Here is a 21,881-nt window from a genome sequence, read left to right on the forward strand (position 1 = left end):
CATTGTTGACGGTCCTTCAAGAAGGGTACTCAGGAAATTAGTTGACAGAGCTCTAGGACTTACCTGTTTTCCTTTTAACAATCTCTTTTTCTGTCAATCAATATGTTCATAGGGCCTAAATAAATTGTGAGGTAATCTAGGGGGAAATTAAGAACAGAATTTGTTCAAGAATTCTCTTACACGGTGGTCACTATTTGCCAAGAACTCCTAACACTCACTGAGAAAACCACTTATTTTCTATTTAACTGTGTACAATTTAGTAATGGTTTCTGTGTCATTGTGGGACCGATTCGTCCTCTTGCATGACTTGCGCTAGCAGTGCCACTGTTTGGGGACAGGCACTGAGAAAGGAGACGACAGCGATGACATTTCAAGGTAAATTTTTTCACATTTTAACATCTGACAGATAAGAACACATCTTCACATTGCTTACGCATCATAATTTAATTGGCTTCTTTTTTTCCTTTCCTTAGCGATATATAAATGATTGGGTGCCTTACAAGGGATGATGGCTAGGATTCAGAAAAATATGATAACGGTTAACACACATCGAGAGTTTCTTGGTTCCTCTACAATGGCTGCCCATTACTTCTGCAAGGAGAATTACAGCATTGCCCAAATGTTGATTTAGTGTTAATGATTTTATGATATCAAGGAGTTTGCAATATATCTGGGCAAGAATCTCTTACAACCCGAAAGCGAGAACATAATAGTTAAATAAAACAACACCAATGATAATAAAGGCATTACTACATCCCTGCTTGCCAGTTTATTCTTTACCACATCATTTCTCCCTCGGAAGCTAAAAAAGACATATAACTAATAGATGACTGAGAAAGATTACCAAATTCCTTTCATGCAAAGAAAAGTTTACGAACAGCAAGGGAATATATTACAAAAGCTGATCCGTGTGAACTTAATGTTTTTTTGAGTTCTCAGAATTAAAACTAACTCAGAATTTAAACCAAGACAACACCAGTTGTACCATACCAACTCTAAGCAGAATACATGGTCTTGCTCTATACCTGTTATGCCTTTGCATTTCTTTTCCTATACCACCGCTGAGTTGGGAGGAAAAGAACAATTTCCATTTAATATTAACTAACCAAACAGATGTCTTTGGGGGCAAATTAGTGTGGCTGCTTTTTGTCTATCTGAGAAACAACAACAAAAAATTCAACCTTGTTGTCCTTTCATCTAAAAGAAACTAACAACGTTGTAAAGCCCTTCATTGGATAAGCTTAAAATCTGCCCTCAATACTCAAACTTATGTTTCTAGCTTAATCACCATTTTTTTCCTTTATATATTATGGATGATGAATTGATCTTTGTTAACTTAGCTATGACAAATGATTATGGACTAAGCCTGTATCTACATGACACAAACCTCAATTTTGTGTTCTCTGAAGCACAACTTTCTTCCCTTCAAATTTGAGACTTTTATTTACAACATTCAAAACCAATTTAATCATACAATAAAGCTGTCACCCATACCCTATTTTAAACATGCCCAAAATTAGTTACATGGAATTTTTCTATGATCAGAAACTATAGAGATTTTCACTACAAATGAAATAATTCAAATATGTAAGATAAATATTTTAACTATTAAGGGCAAACTTTTTCACTGTACCCCTGGCTATAACAAGATAGATAGATCAATAGATAAGATGAGGTAAGTTGAAATACTGAATCCATTCATAGATGTATTAATAGATATACGGATAGATACACAGATACAGAGATAGAAAAAAAGACGATGAAAGGATGGATGAACACATGAAGAGAAGGAAATACAGATGAAAGATAAATAAGCAGACAAAACTGATTACAAGGAAAATTTCTGCTATCTGTATAATTAGCAAAAGTTTATCAAAAACATATATAGAAACGCTAATATCAACTGGAACTTCTGAAAGTAGACCACAGTAAAAGAAAGATTGCATCTAGCCAAAGTGGAACCAATTAAATTTTAGAAAGTTTAATTCATTCATTCTCACTTCAATCACACTGCCCACCACCAAGGTGACTGTAATATGCATATCATTCTCACACACTCAAAGTTGTTAAAATGCATCTTGTTTGCCAACTAGTATATTCATATCTATAAATATGATTCAGACATTATAATGTAATTCTCTTTTAATATCATTAATTTTATAAATAACTGATTATAGGAGAACATTTCCAAAGACTTGTTTTAATATGGAACATAAGCAAGAACATCATGACTAACTTAATGGCCCTGATTACCCAAAAGCAATTTTTTTTAAATTTTTTTTTAACATTTATTTATTTTTGAGACAGAGAGAAAGCATGAACAGGGGAGGGTCAGAGAAAGAGGGAGACACAGAATCTGAAACAGGCTCCAGGCTCTGAGCTGTCAGCACAGAGCCCGACGCGGGGCTCGAACCCACGGACCGCAAGATCATGACCTGAGCCGAAGTCGGACGCTTAACTGACTGAGCCACCCAGGCGCCCCAAAAGCAAATTTTTTAAAGAAACAAAATGTGGCTGTGTTTTGGTCTCATATCATCTTAAGATTCTATCACTCAAAAATCTTGATGTAATCATAACAATCAAACACAAAAAGTTACTACTTAAGTGGTTAAAAAGGATCCTTACCGCAAAATCCTCTCTCCACTGGTGGGCTGCTTGAACCTTCTCTGCTTCCAAAGCCAAGCGCTGAAAAGGAAACATTGTATCTTAGAATTTGAATGATCACATGAATACACACTTGTGAATACACACAGTGCTGAGGTTTTCAAATCAATTATAAGGACGCAAAAAGCAAGAGAAACTCCTTATTTCCAATGCATAACTCCTCAATCAGTAATCTAATCAACTAAAGTTGCTATGTGTGTATTAACTCTTACGTAATATAAATAACCTACTATTCTTGAATACCGTTGCTTATTAGCTCTGCAGCAGCAGAGGATACGGGCACCCTGAGTGCTTTCTTTCAATGACTAACATTTCAGTTTTAGAAAAATCTTCAAAGAGTAGAGTATATTCATCTTGGTAGCACCCTGTCTTTAGTAAATACCTTGATAGCATGTATTTCTCTATAAATAGAAAGGAAATGACATTGAGAGATCAATAAATATGTACCAACTACTATAGCTAGGCACCTTCTTAATAGCATATTAAGGTTTTTCTGTTTTTGTTTTTGTTTTTACAAAAAGCCATAAAAATATAATAGTTTCCTTCTGGAGGAAATACATTCTTCTTCTTTCAGAGATAACCTGTGAGTACCAAACTATCAGAATCTGCACATCTGAAAATGGCCTGATTTCACATTCGCTCTTGTATGTTAGCATAGTTAGAGAATTCTAGCCTGACTTTTACTTTAGCACTTTTAAAATGTTACTCTGTTAAAAGTTCAGCTGGAGATAACAAGTCTGTTGTCAGTCTGCTAATGACATTTTATAGATAAATTCTATTTTTTTCTTTCTCTAATAGTTTTCAGATTTTTCTCTTTGTATTTCTCAGTGTTACTATTATGCTTTCCATGTGATAAGATTTTACAAGAGACAGTGACATTTAGCGATGAAGAACACAGATCTGAAAGCTGACTGCCGAGGCTTAAACACCAACCTTGCTGCATTCTAGCTGGGCAAACCTGGGAAACGTTATATCTCTTCTGGTTTCTCAGGTGAATAATGCCAAAGCTGGCCTCATGGGCTGTTGAAAGGATTAAATGAGTTACTACATGTAAAGTGCTTCGAAAGGTGCCTGCCAGGCAGTAAGCAATGTAAATGTTAGCTATCTAACTTTGAGGGTTAATTATGATTTCATTTTTATGCTGTCTCTTTAAAAAGATAACTTAACGTTGAGTTCACCTGTGGCCTGCCTCCAACAGCTAGAAGACAGTGGCAGAAATAGGAAGAGATTACCAGTAAATACAATAAATATAAATATTAAACTCATTTTTTTTTAACGTTTATTTATTTTTGGGACAGAGAGAGAGCATGAACGGGGGAGGGGCAGAGAGAGAGGGAGACACAGAATCAGAAGCAGGCTCCAGGCTCTGAGCCATCAGCCCAGAGCCCAACGCGGGGCTCGAACTCATGGACCGTGAGATCGTGACCTGAGATGAAGTCGGACGCTTAACTGACTGAGCCACCCAGGCGCCCCTAAACTCATTTTTAAGGACAGGAATAATCAGGTTTTAGAAAAGTATAAGTCTCGTAGTGGATTAGTGGTTCAAGATCAGTGGTTTCTGATCTTTCATTATGAACTATGCTTCAATGAGTACTCTTCCAAAGAAAGTCCAGACTACACTATATAACGGAAACATACGTTTATGCCAGTTTTTATATTACTACTGACTTCAATTCTCAGTTATTCAAAACCATAATCTGTTCACTTTCTGAACTTTTAAGGAGGGATTACTGAGGGCTATAAAATACTGCCTGATGGGAGATCTTATAAACTAAGAATTCCTAAATCGAATTTAAAAGAAAACTCTCCAGTGTGCTTAAAAGGACAATGGTTTCAGTCTATCAGCCACTAGGAAAACATGGATTAGAAGAAGAGCTAGTAAATGTTAGAAATTAAACGAGGAAGAGTAACCGAAGGTTTTCTATCCGTAACAAAAAGAAAAAGCTCAACAAAGCAAAAATCAAGGAAAAAGTGTATACATTTCAGTAATATTGCATTGCAATACTGCTGAAAAGTCAAATTCAGTGTGAAAATGTAGCAAAAAGTGGATAAAATGGCAAAGTAAATAGAGATGGGAGCAACTTCTTTGTAGGGAAACTTTAGGATGGGAAGATAAAAGACAAAATGAGAAAATAAACAAGAAGCATATTCTTGACAGAATTCAGAATATAAGTCTTGCTTTATTTTTAACAGGCAATACAAGAACAACTAAATGTTCCTATGTATAGGACTTAACTGATCTGATCCAGAATCACATAGCTTACAATATGAACAAAATCCATGTTTAACAAGCCATAATGACATTAATCATCACAGCTAGTTATTTTTAAAAAAAAGTGAAAGAGAGATGAATAAGGGCAACAAACTTCTAAAAGACAATTCTCCCAGGAGGAGAGTTCAAATCACCTTTATTTCTGATTATTATATATATTATATATATACAATATATACATAATAAAAATTATACGTATAATTTTTAAACACTAATTTTATGAAGTAATGCCATTTACTGCAAGACTTTGAAATGGCTGTAGAAACCTAAAGATAGATAGTTATGTACAAGAAAAAACATGTGTATTTTAGAGGTTGGTTTGAAGCTTGAAAGTTGCTAAGTTTTATATGCCCAGCTCAGAAATCTATAAATGCATCATCATGAAAGGCACGTCTGTTAACTTCTTTGTTCATTAAAACTTAATGAAATCTGTTTTATCTAGTAAAATTTGTGATAAAACATTCGACTGAACTTTACACTTAAGAAGTCTGTATTAGGAACTAATAGAAACAGCTGCTGATGGTGCTCTTTCCTGTGGCAAAAGACCAGCTAGCCACGACTTCTAGAAAACTGACATGTCTTTTGGACACTTCAAGTCCTTAATTAACTTCCATTCTGGTGACATTTTTACTTTTCAAGCCAATTATCTACTGTTAAATGCCATAAGGTAAATTGTGTTAAGACTGATAAAATTCCTACCTAATAAAATGTGAATATTTGCTCAGTGTATAACTATAGTTATGGCTATAGTTATCATAATTGGCTATATAAGTATACCCTGTAATAATAACTTAATTCAGAATAAAAAACGTGTATTTTTTTCTCATTTAATTTACAGTACAGTTTAAGATAGTATTAAACATTAAAATCGAACCAAGTACAGATACAAAAGACCCAACTTGGCACAAGTTCCTCTGAGAGAAAACTGGAACTGAATTCTGCCCTTATTAAGATAAACCAGACAAATTCATTAAATGGCTTTATTATAAATGAAACAGCAGGGGCGCCTGGGTGGCTCAATAGGTGAAACTCTGACTTTGGCTCAGGTCATGACCTCGGGGTTGGTGAGTTCAAGCCCTGCATCGGGCTCTGTGTTGACAGCTTAGAGCCTGGAGCCCTGCTTCACATTCTTTGTCTCCCTCTCTCTCTGCCCCTACCCTGGTTACACTCTTCCCTCCCTGTCACTCAAAAACAAATAAACATTAAAAAAAAAAAAAAACAAAAACAAAAAAAACTAAAACAGCCTATGTGTATATGAAAATTCACATGTGTATATGAGAATAAGTATATATACAACGTCATAGATGTATTAATAATATACACATCCCTACCTACCTATTGATTTGAGCATTTAAAACAGAAAATCATTTCAAGACTATTTTGAGCACTCACAAGCTTAACAAAATGGACGTGGACCTAAGCTTTCTGACTCGGAAGCTTACGCTCATATCACAAAACCAATTTTTAGTCTCCATTAAACTCATCAAAAATGTTAACATCCTCAGTCTTTTAGAAAACATATGAAGACATGGCAGTACCAAAACCAGAAACACTGGTAGAAAAATATTTCAGGCTAATGGAAAATTTCCCAGCAAACGTTTAGAAATTGCTAAAGACTAAAAACACAAACAGCACCATCATATATCAGCTGGGAGGCTATCTTTACATAGGTCTTGCCCTCAGATCCTGAGAGAATAGTCTTTGTCAGAGAAAAAGACTTTGATATGCATTGATCTGTAAGGAGAAAAAACAAAAAAAAAGGAGGAAGGAAGGAAGGAAGGAAGGAAGGAAGGAAGGAAGGAAGGAAGGAAGGAAGGGAAAGAAAGAAAGAAAGAAAGAAAGAAAGAAAGAAAGAAAGAAAGAAAGAAAGAAAGAAAGAAAGAAAGAAAGAAAGAAACAGAAATAGAGAATGGGAGAGGTTTATCAGATTAAAGAAAGATCAGCTCCCTTGAAGGCCTCTTCATTCTCAACCTTCACTTTTTTGTCATATCCTTATCTCTTCCACTAGCATTGAATTCTATCAGGTGATATGAAAGTCTAATAAGAGCAATATAATTATACAGTATACACTGAAATAATTCTATCATTTTCCTTAACAATACCTGAATACATTTTCTCTTGGAAACTATTTTCCTAACCTGTATATAATATGCTTCCTAGACTGTATGTTAATTGCAGAGGAAAAATGTAAGTTTTCTGAAATATTTGATTGCAAAGAATTTTCTTTAATAGCTTTGAAAGCAAACCTTCAGGGATCATGACAGTTCAGTTAGACCCCAATAATGTTGATACTCATGTTAATATAAAGAATTGACTTAGAAACCTCATTCAAGAAACATCTCTAAATCAAAACAATGTCTTTGGCTAGAGAATGTCAACATTTTTCTTTCTAATAAAGAGGTAATAGATATACACAATGGACGAATTCAAGTAAAATATGCATGTTATGTAATTAATGTACAAATAGTTAACACCCAATAAGGATTAGCCATTTATTGTGTTATGCCTATGTTGACAACTTTTTATTACTTTAATGAGTTTTGCCTATCTTCATCAAATGTTCTTAACATATCAAAAGAATCAGGGTAATCATTTGAATGGTCTAACAATACCTTCTGAAAATACCTGACTTAGGTGACTGAACAGACTTTTATGTTTTGAAGAGAAGTGTACAGGTACAAACAATTACTTTGGAGGTATAATATTATGATGGACACACACTTTTCAATCAAACAGATCGGATTTCAAATTCTGGTGCTATTTGCTAACTACGGGATTTTAGGAAATTCAGTTAACATTTTATAGCATTGAAGATAAATACCTACCTTTATATTTTCTGCTTATTTGTATGCTAATAAACTCAGTGGGGTTTGCTATTTGAATCTTACAAACATGACTTCATAGACTAGGCTATTTTACAACTATAATCACTGATGACCACTTCAACATGTACATACATGACTGAAATCAATGTAAGCACCTTAACGATTCATAATGTGCACTGTATTTTGCCCTACATAAAATCTCTTGCCACCACATGGTGGTCCAAAAGCAATTCAGGGAATATAGTGACTTAATACAGTAAGTAATAAAATGAGCTCAGTTTTATTTTATTTTATTTTTACCATAAAAAGAATGAGAAAAGAGAGCAGATCATTAGTGTTCTGCTTTCTCACCTTATTTTGTGAAATACTGAAAAAAAGATAGTGAGGTGTGACATTTCCTTAGCATTTCTTATGCTGACAGGAAGTAGGGAAGACCTCAAGTAGACAACACCTTACTTCCAAATCTAATACTGTTTCATGTAAAAGGTAAAAATATTCTTCTCTTTCCAAAACTATAAGCAAATAATGGCAAATAATGCACAGTGGTTTTTTCTAGTGCACATAAAACAATGCATAAGCAATTTTTATTTAAATTCATATAAATATAGAAGCACCTGGATGGCTCAGTCAGGTAAGCATCTAACTCTTTGATTTTGCTTCATGTCATGATCTCACTTTTCCTGAGATTGAGCCTCGCATCAGGTTCCATGCTGACGGGGCAGAGCCTGCTTGGGATTCCCACTCTCCCTCTCTCTCTGCCCCTCCCCTGCTCTTTCTCTCTTTCTCTCTCTCAAAATAAATAAACTTTAAAAGATTCATACAAATATATATGCCCAGCAGAATTCTATCGAAGTCTTTGAGCAACTTAATATATCCTGGTGAACAAAGATATTACTATGAAAATCTTAATGTATAGAGAAATTGCTTTATATGTTTTTAAAATCACATCTGTTATACTTACATATTATTTAAAACATTTCTATAAAGAAACAATGGTACTATGAAAAAGATCTGTTGACTGAAGAAGGCAGGCTGGAAACTGGGATTTGAGATTAAAAAGTTACAAAATTCCAACATGTCAACCGAGATGAGATAAATTTGGCATTTTTCAACACTTGATAACTGTGATCTCTAGGTAAATACACATCCAGACTGGGAGGGAAAAAATCTAGGATAACACATATAGAGAGTTTACTTTTACTCAATAAATATTTACTAAATACTTGCTATATAAAAGTGTTGAGTGAATAAAAATATAGGACATAATCCCTGCTTCTAAAGGGTATTTATATACATCCATGTACCATATAAAACTAGCACCCACATACACAGACAATACACACAAACACATCATGTGATCAGTGATTGACAGATGATTTTCTAATGGTTACAATATACATGTTTTGCTAATTTTATTTCAGTGAAATTGTGCCACACAGAGAACAAAATTTTAAAAGTACTGCTTTTATCAAAAATGGAAATATCTCAAAATTAAAGAAGATGAAAGAATCTTTTCTTAAATTATTTTTAATGTTTATTTTTGAGAGACAGACAGGGTGTGAGTGAGAGAGGGGCAGAGAGAGAGGGAGACATAGAATCTGAGGCAGGGTCCAGGAGCACAGAGCCTATGTGGGGCTAGAACTCAAGCACCAAGAGATCATGACCTGAGCCAAAGTCGGACACTTAACAGAGTGAGGCACCCAGGTGCTCCAAGAAGAGAAAAGATTCTAAAGAGAGTACTGCTAGCCATTGACACTTTTTAGCCACGTCTTTTTATTTTTGTGATCTGGGGGGAGATTAAAAATACTGAAAAGCATAGAAAAAATAGTCTGAAATCCATTACTCAGAATTCACCTTTATCTTTTTTTATGTTTGCTTTAAAACCTTTAATATACAAAATAAAATATTAAAAGTAACCTTGAAATTCTCCTTCTTCACCTCCCTTGATCAATTTCCCTACTCAGAGCAATCCCTGTAATGAATTGGTCTGTATCCTTTGGTATGGTTTGGAGTGTATTTTGTTTAACAATGTGAATGTTATCTGATGTTGACCCTGTTGATTCTTCTTTCTAACTGATAGGTTGCATACAGGATGAATGCCAAAGAGAAACTCCACCTGCTTCAAGGAGGGTGGCGATGATATGTCTAAGGAGAAACCACCATCCTTGCAAGTGATGGTTTACAGTGAAAATGAGAATCTGGGGTGTTTGGGTGCCTCAGCTGGTTAAGCATCAGACTCCTGGTTTCAGCTCTGGTCATGATCTCAAGGTTCGTGGTTTGAGCCCCACATCAACCTCCACACTGACAATGCAGAACCTGCTTGGGATTCTCCCTCTCCCCTTTCTGTCTCCCCTCCGCCGCTTGTTCTGTCTTGCAAAATAAATAGATAAAGTTCAAAAAAAACGAAAGAAAAGAAAATGAGAATTTAATGTCAATGAGTTTTGAGAAATGGTTTGCTGAAGGTTTTGGAAAGTAAAGATAATGCCTAGAAAAGAACTCTCAGGTAAACAAAGCCGGACCTATTTCTAAGGCCACTTTTTAGCACCACATCTCTATGCATTTAATGTATCTTCATCATTAGAACACACTTATTTCTTCTCTCCATCAAGAGATCATCATTCGTTCTGTGCAGGCATTTTTCATGCAGTTTGAAAGAAGCTAAATCAATACTTAAGCAAAACAACATATCCAAATACATGTCGATTCCCTCTCACTATAGAACTATGGGTTACTAAGCCCATGCTTACAAAGATAACTAAATGCTGTTTTTATGTTTTACTTATGCTTGCTTAAAATACGCTTCTGCAGACTTTCTGCTTTTGTTTAATGACATGAAACATGAGCACATAATTATAATCATTATCTTTTTTTCAAATTCACTTTTGTTTTTCTAGCAGAGCAATCCCAAATTGATTCCAAGACACAAAAGATATATTTTTAATAAAATCCTATTTTAATGTAGAAAAATATATTCTACTGATTTGAAAAATTCCAACAGACTCTGATAAAATAACTTAGCACAAGTTCATCTATTTGAGTTTACTGAGGAGAAAAAAAGGAGTTTGCCATCTTGACTATTGTTTATTGAGAGAAACAGAACAGGCGACATAATATATAACATATATTTTAATTAAAACTATTCATAAATAAACTGACCAAGTGGAATAAAGTATGGAGTCTTATTATTTATATCTGTTCAAATATTTTAACACTCCTGTAAATAGTGGAATCATGACATAAATGAAGATTAAAATTAATAGTAAAACATTAATCTGTGATTATATTAAGCTAAATCACATATAAATCTTATACCATATAAGATGCAAGTAAGGCTACATGTTAATTCTTTTTCATAGCTTATCATTTTATTACAATTGATTTGATTCCAAGCTATGTGAAATAAAAATCTGATAATACAAACACTGTTTTTCTTTCTAGTGCAAGCTTTGGGGAGTATAATATATGCAAAAACATATAAATAAAAGCTGTTGAAATCAAGCTAGTCTGGAATAAAGAATCAGCATTTATTCTTCTGTTAATGGTCCAGTGAAAAAATCTTTTGGAACATGGCTTCTGGATCATGTTGTATAGATTTCAGCCTGGATCTGCCGTATTCAAGAAATGCTTTTGAAATTAACTACAAAGCTTCAAGTCTAATCTTCAGAGATACAATTAGCTCCAAACAAATTGGCAGACTCTTGGAATACAGAAGCCAAGGTAAAAGAGATATCATCCTATAAGAACAGCAAAACTCCTTTTAGTAGTAATGAAAATAAATAATATACAACTGGTGATTATATTACCTTTTTTATGGGGGGGGGGGGTGCTCTACAAGCACCAAACAATAAAAGATTTAAGAAAACATTTTTTTAAGTAGGTTCCATGCCCAGTGTGGGGCTTGGCCTCATAACCGTGAGGTCAAGAGTCACATGCTCCAGCAACTGAGTCAGCTAGGAACCCCTTAAAATAAAAGACTGTTCGACTGAATTAATTTCTCTATCAGCTATACACCTTGACACCTGCAAGAATCACCAGAAAACCTTGTTCAACATATCTCATACAAACCCACATAACCCAGCACCATCCAAACATTCTGATTTCTTTTTTCTTTATTTTTCTTTAATGTTTATATATTTTTGAGAAACAGAGAGAGACAGAGTATGAGTGGGAAGGGACAGAGAGAGAGGGAAACACAGAATCCGAAGCAGGCTCCAGGTTCCGAGTTGTCAGCACAGAGCCTGACACAGGTTCGAACCCATCAACTGTGAGATCATGACCTGAGCCGAAGTCAGAGGTGCAGTCGACTGAGCCACAGAGACTTCCCAAAAGATTCTGATTTACAGACATGGTGTCATTCCTAGAAATCTACACGTTTAATACAATACACCTTTCCTGGGACTAAATCTTGCAAATCCTCTTCTAGAGGGTAACACTTAAGCTATATTAGACATAGGAATTTAATTACTCTTGGAGAAATGGTATTCTAAATAGAGGCATAATTTAATGGAAATCAATAAAAGTAACCCACTGCCTTTAATTAGTGCCACACAAAACTATACTCACTTCTCTCTTCCCTCTCTCTCTGTCTCCCTTTCTCTTTCTCTCAACAAACCACTAAATGTGAGTTCATTAGGTAGAGGAGGCGGTTATTTCACATCTATACACCTCCAATATCCCACACAATGTGTAGCAAGGGCAGGCACTCAATTAAATGTGTGTTGAAAATGTGGGAAAAATCATTTCCAAGTATTTTCAAGGTTTTATCCCAGTTGCATCAATATTTATAACAAGATTCGCTAAATTATCATCATTCATTATCATGATACTTTGAGAGGCCACAAAAGCTGTCTTCCTACATGACAAGCATCTTACTAGACTAATACAATCATTATGCAATTCTCAAAACTTCCTGAATTAATTCACTGTCACCTAATCCTTAAAAATACTAGTAAAATTTGGCTGTGGATGTACCAAGGATCCAGAGTAATCGATGTGATTCCACTCTGGAATTCTAGAATTAATCTATAATCCGTTGCTTTAGTCTCTAAATGTTGAGCACCAGTGCAGATTCAGAAACCCAAGAAAGAATTAGTGTGGAGAAGGAAGAGAATTTGACCAGTGCTCAAGAGGAAAGAAAAACAGCAACAAGACAGTTTCTAAAACTAGGGTAGGCCTATTTCTGCTGATAGCCTGCTCCAGAGTCCTACATAGTTAAGCTACAACATCAAACTTTTACCTAAGGAAATCATATACTTAGGTAATACGAACATATCCTCAGTTGAGAACTGAATTCTGTCGAATACATCATACTAATTCCCAAGGCTTTCAATCACTTTGCTACCAACAAATTGCCTACAAATATATCAAATACCAAATCTAAGGAAGGCATCCTAACTTGGTCATTTCATACCCTTACATGACCCCACAATTGCACATGTAGCAAATATTTTTCAGTACTTACAACAATAAAAGAGAACAATATAGTGAAAATAGCTCTACCATTTGGTAGGCATGTGACTAATAGTAAGTCAAATAACACCTTTTCACCTCATTTTTTTAAACAATAAAAGAAGGACTTTAGTAGTGCATACATCATGTTGTATTATAAGGATCATTGTAAAGTCATCAACAAATGGAAGCTACGATGTATTAAAAACTGAGGTACTAAGAAGTGACTGAAATTATAATGTTAATAAGCTGAAAATGTTGAAGTTGTTATCACCAAGAAATATTACATTACTACATTACTACTACTATTAAATACTGCCTCTGGGGGAAAAATCCAGAATAAAGAAAGTCATCAACAGGGCATAATTTTGTGGAGACTAGAAACATCAGAACTGCTATGACTGTTCCTCTGAACTTGTCCTTCTTCCAATCACCATGTTGAAGACAATTCTCCATAGGTCTTTCGTGTCACATGAACAGAGGAAAGGCGAGCCTCTACTTTAGAGCATCTTTTCTAGAATGTATAGCAAACAGCCTTGGAAGACAGAGGGAATAATTCCCTGCAGGGTAGAAAACAGAGATATTTTTTCACAGTAAAATAAAAATAATCCTGTAGGGCAAAAGTTAGGGAGGTTTTCTGGTAGGGTCCCTTTTAAACAATTGGAGTTTCCTAAGTCAGGGTTCCTCAGGTGTGACAAATCATAGTATATGCAGTGCCCACTTGGGCTACTCAGCATGGCCTCCATTGGACTTGAGTGCCAGGAGTAACTCATATGAACATGGAGCCCATGCTGTCTGTTGTGCTGGGTATCATCAAGGCCATTGTGTCTGACTCAAGGAGTCTTCTGAATCTCTGAAATTGTGGTCAGATAGCTTGTTAGCTTACAAAAAGGTTAAAAATCTCATTTCTTCACCCACCACATCAGGATGAGTAGGCTTCCATAAAAATGTTCATTGACCCATCTCCATTCCTTCCAACTCTCACCACCATTTAACTGATGTCCTATTTATTCTATCCTCAGTTTTTTTTTTTTTTTTAATGTTTCTCCTGGTGATTCTAATGTACACTAAAGTTTGAGAAGCACTGCTCTAAAATGAAAATTCATAGTATTGTTCAAACAGAAGTTTGTATTATCTTAATAGCAAGCTCTTACAGCTGTGGGAAATAAAACAACAAACTATTTGTTCTAAAGCCCCTTTTTTGACCAAATAAACCTGGTGAGTCAGACATACTGGAGATGAGTATGTGAGGGTGAAGTCCCTACCTGGATACATAACAACTCAGAAGGTTAATCGTGATTTAGAGTTTTACTGCTACTGACTATCATAGCTTCTTAACTTGGAGACAATTAGTGTTAATTTCAAAACAGCTAAAATAATAACAGGAAAAATATTTGCCTTTTTGACAAAATTTGTAAAAAGAATGCATACTATGTTGCAAATGCAATATTAAATGCATACAGAAACTCTAAAACTGTTACTGAATCCTCAAGAAAATGCCCTAAAAATAATGAATTGGCATTAATAAAATTGGACTTTACAACTTACAAAATTTTATCTTCTCTTTTTATATTTCTTCTCTGAAAAGTATCATTGAAACACACTACTTTGTATTTATAGTCTTTATAATTCCTTTCTTCCTCCCACCACCCCGTTCTTGGATACAGGATACTATGTGGGCTCAAACCTTCTTAGTTCTTGGGAGCCCACTAATTAAATTTACAGAATCTTGTGTAGGTTACAGGGTTTTATTTTGTTTTTAATATGGTGATTGCCAAATAAAGCCTCAAGCACAAAAGTTTACACAAGGTAGAAAGAGGAAAATTACTATATCTATAAGAAAATACTCAAATCTTTGTAGGAGTCAGATAATATGAAAGAACTGATAAAGAACACAACCACTTTAAAAAGAAGGAAAAGGGGGGCACCAGGCCAGCTCAGTTGGTGGAGCATGCAACTTTTGATCTCATGGCTGTGAGTTTGAGCCCCATGTTGGGTGGAGAGATTACTTAAAAAAATAAATAAATAAATAAATGAAAGAAAAGGATCTGGAAAGGCCGCTTTTCACTGTCGGGTACTTCGTGTGAGGCTCTGCCTGCCTTTAAATCTAAAAATGTATCAAAGTTCACATGGATTACATCAGTTTATGAAAATGGCAAAAACACAATTTACTTGAATATGATGCAAACTGATGTAATAAAAAATGGGTAACAGATGAAAAGTACCTTTGAAATTTATTTTTTGGTACTTTATTTCTACTTTTTTTGTTTTTTTCTTTTTAAGAAAGAACAGAAGGGGAACATAAAGATTCAGCTCTTCAAAGGCCATAACAAGAGACAAGAGTATATATAAATACATACAACAAAAAAAACCACGTACATTTATAATTTGCCATTAGTTTCATATACACATACATAGAAGTTCATATATGTAACAACAAAGTGAGAAAAAAAAGATTAGTAAAAAGGGCAGATGAAGAAGTTTACCAAATTTATTTTGCTATCCTATAGTGGAAACTAATTTAAAAGGTTTATCCTCTTAGTAAAGTATCATTTCCTTTTGCATATATCATTTATGTTTCAACATTTGATAATCCCTAATGTGTTTACCACTGTATTTTCCTTCCCATAATTTAAGAGTTTTGAAACAGATGGATTTATGAACTTTTCAAGCCAACTCAAAGACAGACATCCACTACACCGCACTGCCCCTGCACTACTCTTTAAACAGATAATTAATGAAGGCCGTGCGTATACTACGCATACATTTCAATGACCAGTAAATGAGATAACATCTTAATGTTACATGATAACTCAAAATATTACATAAAGTGCTCCCTCAGCTATTCTGAATATAATTCTGAAGTCAGTTTTCATTTTTAGTTAAAATCGTGTGCGAGGCTTGTTTAAAAAGAATTCAGGAAGCCATAAAACATGTATTGATTTTTTAAAGTAAGGCACAAATTATTTAATTTCTCTGCTCTTCTGTCCTTCATCTGTAAAACAAGAGATAATAATACCCATCTCACAGAATTGCTTAAGGATTTCATGATTTTGCCAAGCAAACACAGCAGTGACATCTTAGTCAACATTGGCTATTTTTTTTAATGTTTATTTATTTTGAGAGAGAGAGAGAGAGACAGAGAGAGAGAGAAAGAGAGAGAGAAAGAGAGAGAGAGAAAGAGAGAGAGAGAGAGAGAGAGAGAGAGAGATGAGCAGGAGAGGGAGAGAGAGAATCCCGACCAGGCTCCACACTGTCAGTGTAGAGCCCAACACGAGGCTCAATCCCATGAACCATGAGAGCATGACATGAGCCGAAACCAAGAGTCAGATGCTTAAAGGACTGAGCCATCCAGGTGCCCCTCAACATGAGCTATTCTGAATCAAGAAGGGAATAAGAAGTTCCTTTATGATACTGAAGGTTATAATCAAACAGGTGTAAATCACTATGGTCCACAACACTGCAATGACCCAAGATCCTGTCAGATTATATCGGCTTCAGCTACCTTCCATCCTTTTAATTTTACCACAGTGATGTGCCCTCTCCAGATCTCTTCCTCCCACTAACCCTCCCTTTGAATCTTATTATATCAAAGGAGATGCGTTGCCTTTACCTCTGGCGACACTTCGGTTGTAAATAATTGATCATTCTTGCCATGTTATCTTAATTTATTTTCTTTTTTAAATAATTTACCTTTGAGCTTAATTAATTCTCACAGGCTTTCAATTTGGTGAGTGGGTGGGGTTAAAAAATGTGATCTTAGTAGGCAAATTTTCTGTTTTGCTAATGTTGCTATGGAAATACTCTCCCCCCCGCCCATTTTTGTTAATACATTGGGAGTGAATGTAGCACACTCTGTGGTGAATAAAGGTGTGTACTGTGTGTTCCCTCCTGACTTGTATAATTTTTCCTCCTAAGACTTGGAAAATCACTATGATGTGTAAATCAGTGAATCAAATTGGTAAAATATAAAATTTATTACCTTATTAAATATCAAACATCACCCACTGCAAATTTGAAAACAATAATGCCATTCCTGATTCCTCCTTTTCTAGAGAATGTGCTTTTTGACTTGCTGTAAAATATCCAATACTTCCTTAGCTTTCGCTTTAACTTGAGGAATACTGTTATTACTTCTCCATATTCTCGAGTTTTTGTTTGTTTTCTTTTGGGTTTTTTTTTGGGGGGGGTGGTTGAGAGAGAGACAGCAAGAGTGAGTGTGAGAGGGACAGAGAGAGCAGAAGAGAGAGAATCCCAAGCAGTCTCTGCACTGTCAGTGCAGAGCCCGATGCTGGGCTTGAACCCCTGAAAGGTGAGATCGTGACCTGAGCTGAAACCAAGAGTCAGTCACTTAAGTGACTGAACCACCCAGGCACCCCTCTCAAATGGGTCTTTAATGATCTCAGTAAAAAGCTTCCAGTAACTGACATTATCAAAATCCTCTTAATAATTTGCACACTATTATTTCATAACTTTCTGTTCATACTTCATAGATAGGAACTTCCAAGAAGTGACAAAATTTTAAACCCTTGACTCTCAAGTGGAAAGTTCAAAAGTCTTTTTTTTTCCTAACAAAAATTAAAATTGTATATTCATTACACATTGCCCATGATATGCTATTAAGAATAATGATGATTAAAATGTATGTCACTTTTTACAATTTATTAACTTTCTTTTACAGGTGAGATTTCAGTTGACCATTATAATGAGATCTAAATAACAGTAAGGGATGACATCTTTTCAATACTTACTCTTTGCCAAGGAACTTAGAGAAATTATCCCATTTCTTTCCTACAAACTGGGTAAACGTTCGTCTTATCGAAGAGTAAACAGACTTCAGAGAGCCAGAAATGTAGGTCTAACTCTCTAAAGTCTGTCCACTCATCTGTAAATGAAGCTAGTGATAGTAGTAAGTTTGTAAGAAAGATAGATGGGATAATTCCTATAAAGGGCATGGCAAAGTGGTGAGGAGCAGGCATTTGAATAGACCTTTTCCAGAGTCCCTGCCCTTATCCCACCGGATGAAAGAAGTTTTACAACTTGCTCTCAACATAGTTTGTCTTCACAGAAGATATACTATAAACAATGAGTAATTATTTTCTTCTGAATCCCTATACAGTGGAGAGAACAGATATATATTCTTTTAAAAGGTTATTTTTGAGAGAGAGCATGAGTGACGGGGAGAGGCCAAGAGAGGGGGAGAGGGAGGATCCCAAACAGGCTCCATGAAGACAGCAGACAACCAGCCAGAAGCAGGGCTTGAACTCACTAACCCGGAGATCATGACCTGAGCTGAAGTCGGTCGCTTAAGCCAGTGAGCCATCCAAGCGCCCCTAAATCAGATTATGTATTAAACAAACAATTAAGCACTTGATTTTTTTTTTGTTCATTTTCTAAATTAGTAGCATCCTTTTACATCTGATTTTATTTTTCTCCCCCCATTCCCTGCACTCCACTGCCTTGCTGTAGCATTCACAGGCTAGGAAAACAGGCCAAATAAGATAAAGCTGTGTAGCTAAAAATTAGAAAACATTATCCACCCTGAGAACTCAAAAGTGGCTGTCAGTAAAAATGACTATCAACAGTGGAACAAAGAATCAGATCAAAACAAATAAAAAATACTCTGGAGGTAGGATTTTCTCCTCTGAAACTCTACTGGCTCTTAATCCTTCCAGAAAGGTCTATGATACCTATGATTAAGAAGGTAAGGGAAAGGGAAGGACTGTATTTAGTTTGGATACATAAACTGTATGCACCCTGGCAACATTCGTATGGGCAGATGTGATGTTTCTGCGGAATTTATTACCCAAAATACTTCGGAGTTTTCAGGAATATAATTTACCCTAAAGAAAGGGAAAATAGACAAAAACACATTTGCTGTAAGAAGGGAAGGCTTTATTTGGGAAAGGAGGAAAAGGTTAATGCTGAATGAAGCCTCTAACTGATTTTATCCCAGACCCCCATGACTCTGGAAAACAAATACTAAAAATCATTTCACCAAAATCTCTGTAAGAGACTAAAAGCACAAAGCAGTGTAACTTTGATGTACATTAAGAGCAAAGCAAAATGAAGGGTGCAGGGTACTTCCTGTCACTGGTAATACTGAGGTGTTCGCAACCCACAGTAGGTTCAGAAGTTTATTAGCAGAGATAGGTTATTATCACACCCATGGGGCGCCTGGCTGGCTCAATAGGTAGAGCATGTGACTACGGACCTCAGAGTCATGAGTTCAAGCCCCACACTGTGTATAGAGATTACTTAAAAATTAAATCTCAAAAAAGATTTCATGAAACCAGCAATACGTATAGATGAGAATCATTTCATGAGAGAAGGTCATCAGAGACCTTCATCAGAGAAGGTCAAAAATAACCTATACATATATAGGTAAACATAATAAGAAACAAAAATGGCAACAGTAAAGATGTCTGAGGAAATAGCTTAGAGCCATCAACAAATTAAAATCGAATTAGTCAATCAAACATAGCAAAGTATTTGCTATGATCACATACTTTCTATGAGTAAAACTTGATTTGAGGAGCTTTGTAGAATGCTGTGATACCTGTAAACTAAATTGCATGCCCAGATCATCGAATATTATCATCTAACAGGAGCAAATGCCAAAAGGAAAAAAGTATAAAACAGAAGAGAAGTATACTCAGAGAATATTAGTTTTGATTAGATGGACTTGTAAAGAAGGAAGGAAGCAAAATAGGAATTTAGCAGAGAGGAAGAAAATGTTATCTGGTGGGTAAAACAGAGAAAACAAAATATGGTGTTCATATTTAAGGCATATTGTTTGGCTTATTGAATGCCAAATAAATTGATACAGCACAAATTTGTCTCAGCAAATAAGATAATATGCTGTTGAAAAGTATCACTGGTAGGAATGTGTTATAGGATCTACTTTCTTAATAACAGTAAAGAAAATTAGGTTTTGGGGCGCCTGGGTGGCTCAGTCAGTTGAGCGTCCGACTTCAGCTCAGGTCACAATCTCACGGACCGTGAGTTCGAGCCCCGCCTCAGGCTCTGGGCTGATGGCTCAGAGCCTGAAGCCTGCTTCCAGTTCTGTGTCTCTGTCTCTCTCTGCCCCTCCCCCGTTCATGCTCTGTCTCTCTGTCTCAAAAATAAATAAACGTTAAAAAAAAAAAAAAATTTAAAAAAAAAGAAAAAAAAAAGAAAATTAGGTTTTTAGGAATCCACCGATTTCACCACTATCAAAGAAATATCGGGCCTACAGAGGTCTGGTCTTTTATTTAATATATAAGCCAAATATTAATGAGGTTATTTAACAGTTAAGCAGAGTAAAGAGACTCTTGAATGGAACTCCAGAAAGATACGGCGGGCTGTATTTGTGCCTAAATTCTCCCCTGCTGGGCCAAGAGAGCACAAAATTTTCTCCATCCAAGACGCACTAGGTTGGCCCAGACATACACTACCCATTCCAAAAGTGCTTTTAAGTTGAAATATCCTTGGGAAGAATCACCACGAGTTTCCTCGGCATGGAATTAGTACAGATTAATTTATACCAGTTTTAGATAGAAGGATGGATACCAGAAAACAGGAAATGTCACAAAGATTTAAAAGCAAAGGAGAACCAAAGGATTATTTTTGAATAAGAGGTGTCATCGGATTACTGCCTATGTGCTTAAAGGTTCCAAGCAGCGGATCCTGGAGAGTAATGGAAGAATACAGAACCTAACTTGATTCTTACAGAAAAGCATACAGGAGGGAGAACTCATGCAAAAAAGCCTTCTGTAGCCAAACTTAACTTTCATTCATGGAGTTTTATCAAGCTTCTCTCAGGTCAGCTGCTGGAAATACATACACAAATAAAGAGTAGTAGCTGCATTAGGGCTACCCCGAGGGACAGACATAAGTTTTGCTTTAGGGAGAATTTAAACAATTTTTAAAATCGTGGGTGAATTAAAAGTCTACACTAAATAAGTGGAACAATAGTAGTCACAGACTTTATTACAGATATACTTCAAAGATAAGCAACTTAGAATGAATTTATCATTTGAAATAATTAGCTAACCGTACCTTGCCTAGGGAAAAAAAAAAAAAAAAATCCCCTCTTGAGTTTGCGATCAAACAGTATAGTGTCCGATCATGGGATATTGCCATTCTGGGGACTCTTTAGGGAATGCTTTTGTAGATGCAGAGAAACAAAATTTTGCAACTGAAAGTAACCATGTTAGAAGCCGAGATATTGTTATTCACATCCACAGAATCATCTCCACAGCAAGATTGTACTGCTGTTGTTCTATGCATGAAGAACTTAGTTTACCAATTAGTTTTTCTTTATCCTGAATGTAAGTCAGTGTTTAATTGCTTCATATCCATAATTGCATTAACTGTGAATAAATTGTTTTAAATAAAAAAAAAATTGTTGTATGGCACAAAGGAGATGAATTACTAAAAGACAGTAGCAATCCTCTGCTCTCAATCAAACATGCAGGAAAGCATGGCCACCTAATGAGGATTCAGCTTCATTAACTTCCCTCCAATCTCATCTGTAATATACAAGACCACCAGATAATCAGTTTTCAGAAAGATAAATTTAATCAACCCAATAGTGTGTGGATTTGTTTACCCCACCGACACACTCTCTACTTTCCTAAGTGCAATCTCAGGGTCTCCTCAAACCCTAATACCGTCCTTTTAAAACAGTC

At 35.5% G+C, this 21,881-nt stretch overlaps 1 protein-coding gene across 7 annotated transcripts in view; it reads right to left on the bottom strand.

The window, feature by feature from the left end:
* Positions 1-21,881, bottom strand: part of CACNA2D1 (calcium voltage-gated channel auxiliary subunit alpha2delta 1) — a 498,274-nt gene that overhangs the window by 233,628 nt on the left and 242,765 nt on the right. For all 7 annotated transcript variants that reach the window (XM_053897405.1, XM_053897403.1, XM_053897402.1 and 4 more), the window contains exon 4: positions 2,626-2,685. In XM_053897405.1, coding sequence (XP_053753380.1) covers positions 2,626-2,685 — 60 coding nt within the window. The remainder of the gene's footprint in view (positions 1-2,625; positions 2,686-21,881) is intronic.

The sequence above is a fragment of the Panthera pardus genome, unplaced genomic scaffold (genome assembly GCF_024362965.1).
Source record: "Panthera pardus isolate Hobbes unplaced genomic scaffold, ASM2436296v1 HiC_scaffold_8, whole genome shotgun sequence".
In the NCBI taxonomy this organism is placed as follows: domain Eukaryota; kingdom Metazoa; phylum Chordata; class Mammalia; order Carnivora; family Felidae; genus Panthera; species Panthera pardus.